We start from the raw sequence: 14626 nt of genomic DNA on the forward strand, positions 1-14626 counted from the left end.
TAAAAATACATATAAATGTACATACATGTATTAATGTGTGCATTCACACCATCTGTTCTTGTAACATTGGGATTATACTAAATAATATCAGTTTTGAAATAAAGTTACTTAGTGGTTTCCTCATAGCAAATGTTGTCTCTAAGTAGTGACAGTTACTAAAAGAGACTATAAGCTTTAAAATCCCATATTATGAGTCATAGGGAATTGGAAATAAGACTTTGAGAAACAGTTTCCCTATTGTCACAGTTCCCATTACCACTGGTTTTATTGTCATTTGTTATTTATATTAAATTCAGTTAAATAAGTAGGTTAAAAGAAATCCAAAGTAGATTTAAGTGATTAGATAAACCAAAAGAATAATAAAATCCTCTTCAAATGAATAAACAATATAAATTTACTAAGCAGTAAGGTGAACATATAAAAATAATTAATAGCATAATAATAATGATGATAATTTATTCCTTGTTCTGAAAGTGTGCCAAGCACTTTTCATGTTATCTAATTTTATCCTCACAACAACTCTGTGAGGCATTATTCTTTTACACCCGTCTTACAGTGCAGGGACACTAATGGAGAAAGGGGAGCTCACATTCCCAGGGCAACTAGCTTTGCCTTGCTCCAAAGGGCTTCCACTCCTACCTTGCACGTACTTTCCCTTCCGTCTGACATTTATAATGTGCTATTTGAAGGTTCTGCAGCTAGGACTGTTGGTATTTATGGTGTTCAAACATTCTTCATAGTTGGTTTACCTGCCTCAGACTACATTTACACATTTGTTTAGAGCCCAGAGAATTACAGTTTTAGGGGAGCCTGTATCACGCAAAAGAACCATAGGCTTCAGCACCTGCAGTCACCAAGGAAGCACTGAGCTTGGACCACAACCCCTAGGACATGCAGCACAGTGTCCTTGAGGTGCTAGGCAGAGGTTGTTAAACTTACTTTTCACCCTGTCCTCAAGGATGGTCCATGGCAGGGGTTGGCACACTATAGCCTGTGGGCCAAATATGCCTATTTTTTGTATAGCCCATTTTAAAATAGTTTCAAAAAACCCCAAAAGAAGAATATTTTGCAGCATGCAAAAATTATGTGCAATTCAAATTTCAGTGTCTATTATTTATTGGGCACTCATTAGTTATGTATTACCTACAGCTGCTTATGCACTAGAACAGCTGAGTTGAGTAGTTGCGACTGGGACCATATGGTCCACAAAGACTAAATATTTACCATATGATCCTTAACAGAAAAAGTTTGTCAACCCCTGATCCTAAGGATTAGGCCAATCCCTTTAAGCAAGTTTCCAAGAAATACTACTACCCTTTTAAGTTTCCCAACAATTCTTCACTCAAGATAAAGTAGCTCAGTGTACAGATTTGAATGCAACTAATTTTATTCATTTTTTTTCTCCCCAGTGGAATTTTTGGGAATGTCAGGTATGGTTGCGTTAGTCGCTGTAGGACTAAATTTAGATTCCTTAAGCTTTAAACCGAGGATCGAGTTAATAATTACTAAGTAAGTCTATTGTGTACTTGATATAGATCTTATAGAAATTTAGTGCTTAAGTGGTCCTGCCTTAATGAACACTAATAAAATTTTTTATAACTTTTTTCTATGTTTTAATTTTTAATTTTACTGCCAGTTATATTTGAAAAGAACTTAAGCTACCAACAATTATTGACATTAATTGGTATTCCTATTATGAATAATGTATCAGTGGCTCAGAGATCATAGTACTTTCTATACATAACTCTTTGATAAAAATTTACTTTGAATTATGGGATGTTTAAAAAATACTTTATTCCTTTGTTTCCTTCATAATGTACCTGAATGACAGTATCCAAGTATGGGAAGAGCTGGAAAAGAAAGGTAGCAGAAAGATGCAACACCAGCAAACTCTTATCTAGCCTTTACATCTGGTATCATATGGACATCTCTGGACAGAGGGAAAGCCATTTGTCTTTTCAGACAAATGAGTTAGCCGTTCTCTGAGTGACTACCCTAAATTATAGAATTGTTTCAGAATTATCTCACACCAAATCATAGTCTGGTGTAGAAATTCTCACATTGGATGAAAGCAAATGTTGAAATGAGAAAAATAAGCATTATCCTGAGTTTTCCCATGAAGATTCATTGCTTTAATATAAAGCACTATTCTTTGTTCTGAAATTATGTTCTTTCTACTTTTTTGGTGTTTAATATGTAATTTCTCTCATGAAATTCCACTCATAGAAGACGGTACTTTTTTTTTTTTTATAACTCTACTTGGCAAAATTTTTTAAAAATGGCACCTGTAACTTATTCTAGTTTTGTGTATATGTGAATGATACTTTACTGGTTTTTAAAAGCCAGAAGCTTAGAATAGCTAGAATAACTAGTTCTTGGAACACATACTTTTTGTCTGTATTTGGACAGTTTTCTAGCTCAGTCATGCTGTCTGTCAGCATCATTATAAATTACTCATTCTATTCATTCAATTGTTTATTCTTTTAGCTATTCAGCCAATCCTCTCTTAATATCTCCTGTGGCCTGGACATTGTATCCTAGGTTTGGGACTATGAAAATAAGTCCCTTCTCAGAAGACACTCATGTTAAGTGGTGGACATGTTTATGTAAGAAACTAATAATAAATGTAAATAATTCTATGTTTATTGGGATCTTACTGTATGTAAGGCATTTTTTAAGGTCCTGTGGAGACATTTTTAAAAGTATTCTACTCAGTCAGTTATTCCATCATTTTTGAATTTTTATAAAACTAAGCTTTGGGGTTTGAGGTCCCACTCATACCCTTTTCTTCTAGGAGTTCTGAATCAATTGAATCAAGAGACAGGAATTGGATAGAGAATTGGACTATCTGCTCGATTGGAGTAATGCTGTATCAGAGAACAGGGTTTATATCTGCAGCTAAAAAGAGGCTTCCTAATGCTTCTTTCCCAGTGTAGATCTTGAGACCTACCTATAGGGAGACTGGTTTGTGGCACAGACACAGTCACCCAATCCTCTGAAAGGGAAGGTCTGACTGAATAGAGGGGACCAAGAAGAGACAGGACTTGAGATCTGCTCATGGAAGTCAGACCTGGCCCAGACCCAGGTGTGTTACCACATGGAACCAGAACAGCTCCATGCCCTAAGCGCTGTGCTCTGGTCTCGCAGTAGGAATCTCTGGGGGTGAGGCTAGGTGTGTAGATTTAAAAAACACGTCCCTTAAAATGTGATTTCCTTTCCATTTGTACTAGGTTTCTAATAATGTTTTCATGTGTATACCAACACTTAATATACACTTTCTTTGGCATTGTCATTGGATGTGGAGAAATCAAGTATTTTCAGTTTCACACTTTAGTGTTCATGTTCATCTTATTTGCAACAGTGAATTTTGTAAGGTAAGAATTATAATTTAAAGTTTGCTTACTAGACTTAGGTTCTCAAGCCCAGAATTAGAATTGAGAAGAAGTGGCGCTTTTTTATAGCAAAAAGAGCTGTGGACATGCAGTCACGAAACGTGTATTGTTGTCAAGGTCCTGACAATAGCTTGCTGCACAACTGAGGGGGAGTCTATTTACTCTTCACGCTTTCATTGTAAAATGAGAAGGCGCAGAACAGCAGCATCAGCATAATCCATGAGCTTGACAGAAATGCAAATTCATGGGCCCATCCCATTTTACTGAATTGAATCTCTGAAGTTGTGATCCAGAAAACTGTTTCAACATGCTTGTTAAAGTTTGAGCACCACTGGACCAGATTTAATAGCTCCTAACATTTTGTTGACTTTCATCATCATTTATTATCATCATAACTGTGATAAAGCCATTTGTTAAACATTAACCATGTATATTATGCCATTAGTATTAATGCAACCCTATGCGGTAGGTGTTACTGCATCATTTCACAGATGAAGCCCCAGAGAGGTTAAAAACTTGTCTGGAGTCACCCAGATTGTGAGGACAGAGTTGGGATTTAAACTTGACTCCCAAGAGCATGCTATTTCTAGAGTGACATTGCCCACACGTGGCAGTTGTGTCTTCCATAGGAACTCGTGACAGTGTCTCTGAAAGTATTGTCATTTCCACTCAGGTTAGGCCTGGCTGAGTGAGGTTACTTTATAAGATGTTCTCATGAAACACTGCTTCTGCTGACTCTGAAAGCACTGCAGGCAACTTGGATAGGCACTGTCACACAGAAGGGTGGGTGTACAATTTATGTTTCTTTCCACCACGGGAGCACAAGTGCAAGGTGAGGTTGGTCTCAGCGTATGCAGAAAGATACATGGCTTTTTGCACACATTCATTATCTCATTTCATCTGCATAATGACACTGGGAGATAAGAATTATTATCTCCATTTTATAGATTAAAAAACTGTCCAAAGGATTTCGCTGGTGGTCCAGTGCGTAAGACTCTGCACTCCCAGTGCAGGAGGCCGGGGTTCCATCCCTGGTCGGGGAACTAGATCCCGCATGCATGCTGCAACTGAGTTCACATGCCACAACTAAGACCCTGTGCAACCAAAAAAAAACTGTCCAAGAAAGGCAAGATGCCTTGCTCAAGGTCAAATGGCTAGTGAGTGCCAGAGATCTTGTGTGAACTTATGGTTCCACCTCACTAGAGGAGAGACTTTAGTGGAGGGAGTCATCCTAAGGGGCCCTGAAAGTATGGGTAGACTTTCCGTAAGAGACTTGTTGAGAAAAATGTTTCAGAGACGATGAGCCAAACAAAGGCCTGGATGTCACAATCATTGCTAACATGTGTTAAGTGCTGACCACATTCTAAACATCATGCTAAGCCCTGTGAATGTTGCCTCATTTTATTGAATCTTCATAAGAGTCCTTTGAGGCAAGTTCAATGACTATTATTTCTCCATTTTGCAAATGAAGAAATTGAGGCTTGGAGAGGTTAAATAACTTGCCTAAGGTTACATAGTAAAAGACATCTAAATTTGAACCCAGGTAGACTGACTCCAGAGCCTTTGCTATACTGCCTCCCTGTTTTTGATATCAGGAAATGACAGAAATTGTTCTATTTTGGCTGGAGTCAGTGGTATTTTAGAGAAAGATCATTTAGTAAGGCTGAAAAGGTTGATAAGAATTACTTTGCAAAAAGCTTTAAATGCAAGGTGGAGGAGTTTGCCCAAATTAATTATATATATATTATAGATGGCAAATTGTAGATTTTCTATTTCTCAATGACAGGAATTCTCTAAATTGTCTTATGAAATTCCTGGTTAAGCGACTGATAACAGTATCTTTTTTGAGGCTGAGAACATGTCAATTATATTTCTGCTGAAATTTCACTTGAAGGACAGTACTGATATTTTTTTGGTGCAAGTCTGCTATAGATAGAATCTAGATTTGGGCATAGGGTCATATAACAAAATGATCTGTAGAGAAAGGAGACACAAATTGAAATTATTTACATGGTGTTTAGTGTATGATTCTTGTGGAAGCTCAAGAAAAATTTGGTTGAGCTAAATTTATTAAGGTGTCTACAATAATTTTACTTTTTTGTCATGATCTACAAGGTCCTTGTGGTCTAATTTCTGCCTCTAGTCGTGGCCTTCCAGGGAGCTTGTTAATGTTATTTGAAGAAGTTTTCCTGCAGGAATTTACTACCAAGATCCTAAACACTACACCCTAGTGTTAATGATAATTTCTTATATTTGTATAGAATTTCTAGCATTATTTTTCAAGATTAGAGTATTACATGAAAAATTTAGATCGTAGGTTTGGTTAGTCTCAGAAAGTTTGAACAACCTATGAATAAACTGGATTGTCTTCTCTTTTCTGAAAAATTTTTACATGAAATTTAGTATTTACTAGCTAGTATCATCCATAAATAACATTAATACATAAGATGCGATATAAAAATAAATGTTTTTCTCTCCACAGGTTACTTACTGTTGTATTAGTGAGCCCTATTCTGAGGCATTCAAATTATGAGTATAATTGGAGATGGGGAATTGTTATAGCATGGTCTGGAATTAAAGGAGTTTTTAGCTTACTCTTGGCTCCTGATATTCATAATCTGGCTGAACAAAAAGTAGAGTCACCACAGCTGGTAAGAAAAATCTTATCCCATGATTATCCATATTTACTCATATTTGTTTTGTAGCACTTGTCATAGTACCCAATAATAAAGCTAACCATTTAAAAAATTAGGTTTGGAGAATGCAATCTTCTAAGTAGGAAGGAACTTTTGAGGGAAAGTTTATTTATGTTGACAGTGTGAAAGGGGCCAAAAGTCAAATAACAGTTCCAGATGTGGGAGTTGGGTGTACTTGGGATCGAACTCTGGCTGCACCATTCACAGGCTGAGTGGCCTTGGGTAAGTTCCCCAGACTTGTGGCACTTCAGTTTCCAGTGGAGGATCGAAGTGATGCTTAATTAGCAAAGTACCTGACACTCAGTAAATATTCAACATATGTTGTTAAACGTATAAATGCTGATTTTCAAGAGCTGTCAGAGGGTATGAAAAAAATAATTCCCTATCTAGAACATTCCAATTCCTATAGCTATTAGAGCAAAAACTGAAATGCTCATTAAATATGCTAAGGAAAGAAAGATTTTGTAAATTTTTGAATTCCGGATCTAGTCATATTTATGTCTTTTAGGGCTAAATAAAAAATTAATTTCTTGAAAAATTTTGGCTGAAGACTATATTATACATAGTGAAAGACAGATCTTGGTTTCCTTTCTACTGTCTCTCAAAGCCTTTTCCCCATGGGCCAGCCAGTGGATTTCTGGACAGTCTGGTGGTGGCAGCATTGGTGAGACTCCAGGGAAGGTCCAGAGAGCCCAGAGCATCTGTGGACAGCGTGAGGGTGCCTCGTCATTCGTGACAGTACTATGTGAGCTAGCTGGAGAAGTTGTGAGAAGTTTCTAGAAATCCCTAGGACACCCCCACCGACTTCCCAGTCGGGTGAACCCCAAAACTTTGGGTCCTTCCATGTTCCAGAGAAATAGAATAATGAGCTCCTTCAGTTTTCTTTTGTGAAAGGAACTGGCCTAAAACCAAGTCAAAGAAATGTTACCTAACATTTGAGTATCATTTTTCAGTGTTTCCCAAATCTGTTTGATGTTAAGAATCCCTTTGATGCCACCCCAGACCTACAGAATCAGAATCTGCAGGGAATAAGCCTGGGAGTCAGTGTCTTTAAGAAGCATTTCAGGTGCTTATTGTGATCGGTCATTTGGGAAATACTCTCTGAAGACATACTGCTATTAACTCCATTTTTCAGTAAAGGACATTGAAACTCAGAGTGGTAAACTGGCCTCAAGTTACATGGCTAGTAAACAGCAGAGCCAAGACCTACAAATGTGGTTCTGCTTCTGCATGGTGCCTCTCCTGACCCCAGCGCAGTTCCTATCTGCTTCTTCAGAGCTTCTTGTATGGCTGTAGTAAATGCTGTGGCAGGTGCACTTCCCTATCACCACTGCCTGCTATTGCCGGGGTTACTCCCCAGCCCCGCAGGTTCCACCGAAACTTCTGACAATCAACCACCGTGCGGGCTTTGCCGACTTTGCATGGCCACTGTTGACAGCAGCAACCACGGAGAGCTCCTCTCTCAGTGTCCTTATCCCTTCCCAGAAACTACAAAATCTTTTTTTTTTCTCACTCTGTTTGAAAACTGATTTCTACCCCAGTGGATTATATTCAAGCAGTGTCCACAAAATAACCCTTTTGCCTATTCTTATCAGAGGCAGGATTTTTTTTTTTTTTTTCGGTGTGCGGGCCTCTCACTGTTGCGGCGTCTCCCATCGCGGAGCACAGGCTCCCGACGCGCAAGCTCAGTGGCCATGGCTCACGGGCCCATACGCTCTGCACGAACCCGTGTTCCCTGCATCGGCAGGCAGACTCTCAACCACTGCGCCACCAGGGAAGCCCTAGAAGCAGGATTTTAAAATGTGGATTAAGGTAGAATTTTGTTGGTGGTTAATTGAACAATGATTCCCTTTGGAGAACTTACTAATGTTTTGACTCTGTGTGTTTTGTTTTTCAGTTTATATTGTATATACAAGTAATATCATTAATGACTATGGGAATAAATTCATACATGATGACTTATTCAGCCAGGACATTAGGTAAAGTCTAATTAATTGGGGAGAGTAGTGCAAAGAGATTATTGTTGGGGGGTGCTGAAGACATTTCTTATGGGGCTCAAGGAATTGATTATGAAATCACTCATTTTCATTCACTCCCTATTTATAGATGATGTATGAATTGGGATATTAATTCAGCCAGTTTAACAGAAACCACATTAACAGTGGCTTAAACAAGACAAAGTTTTTTTGTTTGTTTGTTTGTTTTTTTCCCCTCCACCAGAAAGTCCAGAAAAGTGGGATGGTTCTGTTCCACAAGGTTGTCCAGAGATCTCAGATCCTTCTCTTCTGTTGCTCCTCGGCTTCCCAGGGTGTTGCTTTTGTCTGCAGGATAGATGCTGGCTCACTGCCACTGTATCTTCAATCCAGTCAACTAGAAAGGGATGATAGGGTGGGGGTGATGGTGGTGGTGATGGTGTTAATGGAGGGTAAGCAACTTCCTTTTAAGGGCACAATCCAGAAGTTGTACATATCATTACCACTGACAGTCCATTGGCCAGAACTTAGTCACATGGGCACACATGGGCAAAGGAAGCTGGGGAATATTATCTTAACTGACTGGCCGTGTGCTTAGCCAAAACTCAGAGATTCTATTGTTAAAGGAAGAAGGGGGGAATGAATATTGGGAGCAGTCAGCAGGCTCTGCCACAGTTGCCTATTTCTGGAAAAAAACTGAAGCTGTTGATAATAAAATGCATAAATATAATAAAATCACAAATAGACCGATGATCAGTGGAGAAATCAGGGTAAGATAATCAGTGGCAGTGGAGTCAAGGGGGAGAGAAAGGGCAGGGTGGGATTACACAAAGTTTTAGAGTGGGGCCTTAGTATCCTCCAGTGTCCTGTGGCCTGGTCCTCAGCTTTGCTGGTGCAGAGACCTGATTTTGTCAGGGTATCTAGAATTAATCAAAAGGCTGGAAATTTACATATATCGCACTCACAGGAGAATACAGATGCAGCAGAAAATCAGTTTATTAATTTATAATGAGGATGATTTCTTTCTAAGTCAGAAATAATTGTGATCATTATTCAGGGTATTCACCTCTAAATACCAATTTCCTTGATAAATCAAATTAGTAATCAGAAGGTTTCTTGGAAAGCATGGAACTGGTGAGAGGTCAAGGAAGGGTAATGTTGAAGGAGAGTTCTTATAAACAGGGAAGGAGCCCGGTGAATTTAGCCCCTCTACTTGTGTCTTTTCACAGTTCTGCCCACTCCTGAAACTGTGCCCCATCCACACTATAGCAGAACTGCCCGTGGTAGCTTACCTCAAAGTCCATGGCCCCAATATGCGAATAGGACTAGTGAATGGGGCAGATTTTTGGCAGCTCTCCTTCTCCCCACGTTATGGGTTTGCTCTTGTTTGCAGTGGAAAGTAGAGCTTGGATCAGCAAAAGTCTATACTGGAGCATGAGTAAAGTTAACTCTATCCATGAAGGTTTGCTCACACCTCCCTTCCTACCAGTTTTCTTTGGCTTTCAGGGATCCAGACCCACTCTGCTCTCTTTGCTTATGATATAACATCTGATTTTCTCCCAGGCTTGCTTTCTTGAGATTGCTCTTACTCTGATACTCAAATGCAGGAGCAAGAGGTTTTACTATCATGGAAATATTTTTTTCTTCTCCTTTTCTTCCCATACAATTTTTTTTATTGTATTAACTGAACCTGAGAATTTTCACTGTGAAACAAACATGTATGGCAAGTACTTTATCCTCAGAATCAATGCTCATCCTTTCTAGAAACACTAGCACGTTAACAGGTAATTGACAAAACTGAGTTTTATCAGGAAGAGTTTCAGACCAACTTCTTCTGTCTGGTCTAATGCTTTTAAGAGATTCATCCTCTGGACCTAGAGATTATCATACTAAGCGAAGTAAATCAGAAGGAGAAAGACAAATTCCATATGATATCACTTATATGTGGAATCTAAAATATGACACAAATGAACATATCTACAAAACAAAAACAGATTGACAGATATAGAGAACAGACTTGTGGTTGCCAAGGGGGAAGGGAATAGGGGAGAGGACTGGGAGTTTGGGATTAGCAGATGCAATCCATTACATATAGGATGGATAAACAACAAAGTCCTACTATATAGCACAGGGAAGTATATTCAGTATCCTGTGATAAACCATAATGGAAAAGAATATGAAGAATATATATATATGTGTGTGTGCGTGTGTGTGTATATATACACACACACATATCTATCTATCTATCTATCTATCTATCTATATATCTCACTGAGTCACTTTGGTGTACTGCAGAAATTAAACACAACATTGTAAATGAACTCTACTTCAATAATATTTTAAAAAGAGAGAGAGAGAGAGAGAGATCCATCCTCATATTCTTCCAGGATCATCTTAAACACAGGAGTTTGTTTAAATGTACTGGTGCCATCGAGTGGTCCACTTATACCCATGTTTCCCCAGAGCAACTGGAAAGTGGCCGTTGCTCCATCCAAATGGGTGGGATGTAATTAGGAAAATGAATAGATTTTCTCCTTGTGTGCTCTCAGCCATGGAAATTTTAAATCCAAAGCTGACACGTTCTAACTCTTTAGCATGGCAGTCAGATGCATCTTTGCTCTGGACCATAGAGAACTGAGAGGGATATGATTACAAACCTTTTTGAATCCCTGAAAATTTGAAATACAGCTACCACAGTGTCCTGTAGAGAATGCAGTAAAGTTAAACTGAAACATTTAGAAACATTTAAAACTCTTTATGAGACATCTCATATGCAATTATGAAGAGAGAACAGTTTTATTATTTATTTATCTATTTAATTGACGTGTAGTTGATTTACAATGTTTTGTTAGTTTCTGCTGTACAGCAGTGATTCAGTTATACATATGTATACATTCTTTTTTATCTTCTATTCCATTATGGTTTATCACAGGATATTGAATATATTTCCCTGTGCTATACAGTAGAAACTTGTTGTTTATTGAGAACAGTTTTGTTGAGATGGAATTCTGAATAAGTAGGCTATGCTCACTCACTAATTAAATTCTTCTTTTTGGTAAGTAAGCCTCATATCTAAAACTTCAAACTGATACTTCAAGATGATACAAACTGCTACAAGTTTTGAACATGTAGATTTGCTGGCCAGGAAACAGAGATGTTAAATATGAGGGATCTCTATTGCACTGGCCATTACATTTTATTATGTATAAGAATCAGTTGGAGAAGTTGTTAAAATGCAAATTCCCAGGCCACTGTGATTCTCCAGACATGGCATAAAGCTCAGGAATTTGCATAATTTAATAGGCAGCTCCTTTACCTGTAAACACAGGTAGCTTTCCATACTTGGAGATACTGATTGGATGCCTTTAGTAAGTCATGTGTCTAGCTATAGTGAACAAAAAGAAACTAAGAAGACATTCTTTAGCACCTGAGTCAGAAAAAGTTGAGCTGTACAGCCAAAAGGAAATGGATAGTTGGGTAATTTTCTGGAAAATTTTGGACAAATAGTTGTCCTTGCTCTAAGCACTCTGGTTTGACTATGCAAGTGATGCCGAGATTTCACTACATTATGCAACATTTTGCTTCCCTGTGCAATCTTCATTGTATTTTATTAAGGCCCTTCCTTTTCTTTGTCACAGGTTTGTGTGCCATCTCCCTTCCAAGACAAATGGCCATGCAAAATGCCATTAAACACATCCAGGAGATAATACAGAACAGAATAACTTTATTTAAAACAGAAAAAATTTTGACAAATGTTAACTGGACCTTAGTAGAAGAAAAAACAAAGATTGAATACATCATTCCTGTGAGTTGATACCTGGCAAAAAACAGTCCTTTCCCTTTCTGGCCTGCCTTTTTCTTTAGTTTAGTATAAAAAACTTGATTCTACTAGTTATATGTCAGGATACTGAAGGGAGATACATTTACTAGCCTTGCTCTATTGGCAAAAATAATTTGAATTCTGTCTCTAAAGAGAAGGTGTTGGTGATCTAGCCTTATTTGCCAAATACAGGAGAACTGGTGTTTTTACAAACTTGCTGATTGAGTAACTGTGAATGGCCTCTGCCAGGGTGATGTTTCCAGCTGGTTGAGGAAGTGAGAGATCTCTCCCTGTATAAGTACTATCAAAAGAAAACATAGGCTGCTCCAGAGAGCAGTCAAGCATACACTAGCTTGGGGAAGCATTTGGCTTCTAAATCTCCCCAAATGAATAGTTACTTTGCCACAATTGAAAGCAACATTTCTAATATGGAGAACGTTTTTCACTTATACACCCCTTCATTTTAGCGATTCTGATTTGAGTTATTGGAATCTTGGTTGAACGAAGTATTTGACAGCTCCTAATCATTTTTACTTATTTGTAACTTTATCTCTGTGTGTTTTTAAACTTAGTCTGATACTGTTCAGTTTCCTCATGTTTCATGTGATAAAAGAGTGAAGGAGGAGTCCCCAACAGATGAAGTTTTAATAGAAGAGGCCAGATTGCATATAGCTATAATACAAATGGTTGGTACCCTTCACATAATCTGCTTTTTATTTATTTATTATTCTTGCAATGCTTTTAATTCTTATGTATGGTTTTCAGGTGACTAGAAAATTTTTTTTCATCTTTTGATTGGTTGTTAAAATTTATGTTTGTTTTATGAAAGTTAAAAAATAAAAGAAAGAAATCTCTTAGGATTTAAATTCAAGTCACAAATGTTATTATTCTATTTCTAAGTCTAGCTAATTTTAGCAGGTCACTTTTGGGGAGTCTTTGAATAATGTTTGGTGCCATTTACATACTTAATTAAAATCTGGAGCAGCAGTGTTAGTTACAAAGAAGCATGTGACAGGCATGCTACATTGGGACCATTGTTATAATGACCTACCACATTTACCTTTTAAACCAACAATCCCATGTAATGACCCACTCCATGTTATCTTTTCTTAAAAAATTGAAATATATTTGATTTACAATATTGTGTTAGTTTCAGGCATACAGCATAGTCATTCATTTTTTTTTCAGATTATATTCCATTGTAGGTTATTATAAGATGTCAACTATAATTCCCTTTGCTATACAGTAAATCCTTATTGCATATATTTTATGTATAGTAGTTTGTATCTGTTAATCCCATACTCCTAATTTGTCCTCCCCACCTTTCCCTTTTGGTAACCATAAGTTTGTTTTCTATGTCTGTGAGTCTGTTTCCATTTTGTGTATAGATTCATTTGTATTATGTTTTAGATTCCACATATAAGTGATATAATATTTGTCTTTGTCTGACTTACTTCACTTAGTATGGTAATCTCTAGGTCCATCCATGTTGCTGCAAATGGCATATTTCATTCTTTTTTATGGCTGAGTAATATTCATATATATATATATATATATATATATATGCCACATCTTCTTAAGCCAGTTGTCTGTTGATGGGTACTTGGGTTGTTTCTATGTCTTGGCTGTTGTAAATAGTGCTGCTATGAACTTTGAGGTGCATGTATCTTTTTAAATTAGAGTTTAGGGGTTGGTTTTTTTTTTTTTGGATATATACCCAGAAGTAGGATTGCTAGATCATATGGTAGCTCTAGTTTTAGCTTTTTAAGGAACTCATACTGTTCTCCCTAGTGGATGCACCAGTCTACATTTCCTACCAACAGTGTACAAGGGTTCTGTTTTCTCCACACTCTCTCCAGCATTTATTATTTATAGCCTTTTTGATGGTAGCCATTCTGACCAGTACGAGGGGACACTTCATTGTGGTTTAGGTTTGCATTTCTCTAATAGTTAGTGATGTTGAACATCTGAAGTAAACTCTTTGAATTGTATAGATTTTGAGTTTCCTGAAGCCAGAAGTCTTTGTATCTTTTATAACATCCAAGACAGTACTTTGCAAAAATGGAATATTCTGTAAATATTTAAATTGAATGAAATTTCTTTCTTGCTCTAGAAGTTTTTGAATAGTATATTTTCATATACTGAGTTCAATAATAATAGTGAGGGGTATGTAAAGGTCAAGCACAGTATATTACATTAATGTTTTGGTCCTTTGTAATTTTTATTTAAAATTGTATGTTTAGAGTAGCTTTGAAAAACAGTGTAATGACGGAGTCCTCAGTGTAGAGGCAGCCCGGACATTAATTGGTGCAACCAAAAGCTATTGCCACATCCAAGGAAAGTAAGTGTAATACTTCTTTAATTGATATTTTCAAAATTGAATGGGTATGTGATAGAGAATGAACAAACTGAGAGTTCAGTGTCCAGATTGATCAATCTTTTTATCTTTTCTGTCTGTCCATCCATCCATCCATCCATCCATCCATCCATCTACTTCCTATTTTACTTTACTTTTCTATTTTACTTCCTATTTTTCTTGTTTATACTTTTCTCCCTGAAAATTCATACCTTTGATTGACATTGGGAGTTTCTGGAGGAAGATTTGACTATAGAGCAATTATATGAGAGACAAGGGGAGCCATGAAATAGAACCCATATAGTTTTAATTATGATGATAATTATTTTGTCTTTATATCATATTTACTAAATTACTGCATAGGGGAAGTAAGGAGGCCTGGAGCCTGC

General features: G+C 37.3%; 1 protein-coding gene across 1 annotated transcript in view; it reads left to right on the forward strand.

Annotated features, from left to right (window-relative positions):
* SLC9C2 (solute carrier family 9 member C2 (putative)) overlaps positions 1-14626 on the forward strand; it is a 155387-nt gene that overhangs the window by 80288 nt on the left and 60473 nt on the right. The window contains exons 13-19 of the mRNA XM_059040828.2: positions 1410-1509; positions 3231-3374; positions 5875-6043; positions 7986-8067; positions 11700-11866; positions 12469-12567; positions 14125-14222. Coding sequence (XP_058896811.2) covers positions 1410-1509; positions 3231-3374; positions 5875-6043; positions 7986-8067; positions 11700-11866; positions 12469-12567; positions 14125-14222 — 859 coding nt within the window. The remainder of the gene's footprint in view (positions 1-1409; positions 1510-3230; positions 3375-5874; positions 6044-7985; positions 8068-11699; positions 11867-12468; positions 12568-14124; positions 14223-14626) is intronic.

This window comes from Kogia breviceps, chromosome 1 (assembly GCF_026419965.1).
Source record: "Kogia breviceps isolate mKogBre1 chromosome 1, mKogBre1 haplotype 1, whole genome shotgun sequence".
NCBI classification, from domain to species: Eukaryota; Metazoa; Chordata; class Mammalia; order Artiodactyla; family Physeteridae; genus Kogia; species Kogia breviceps.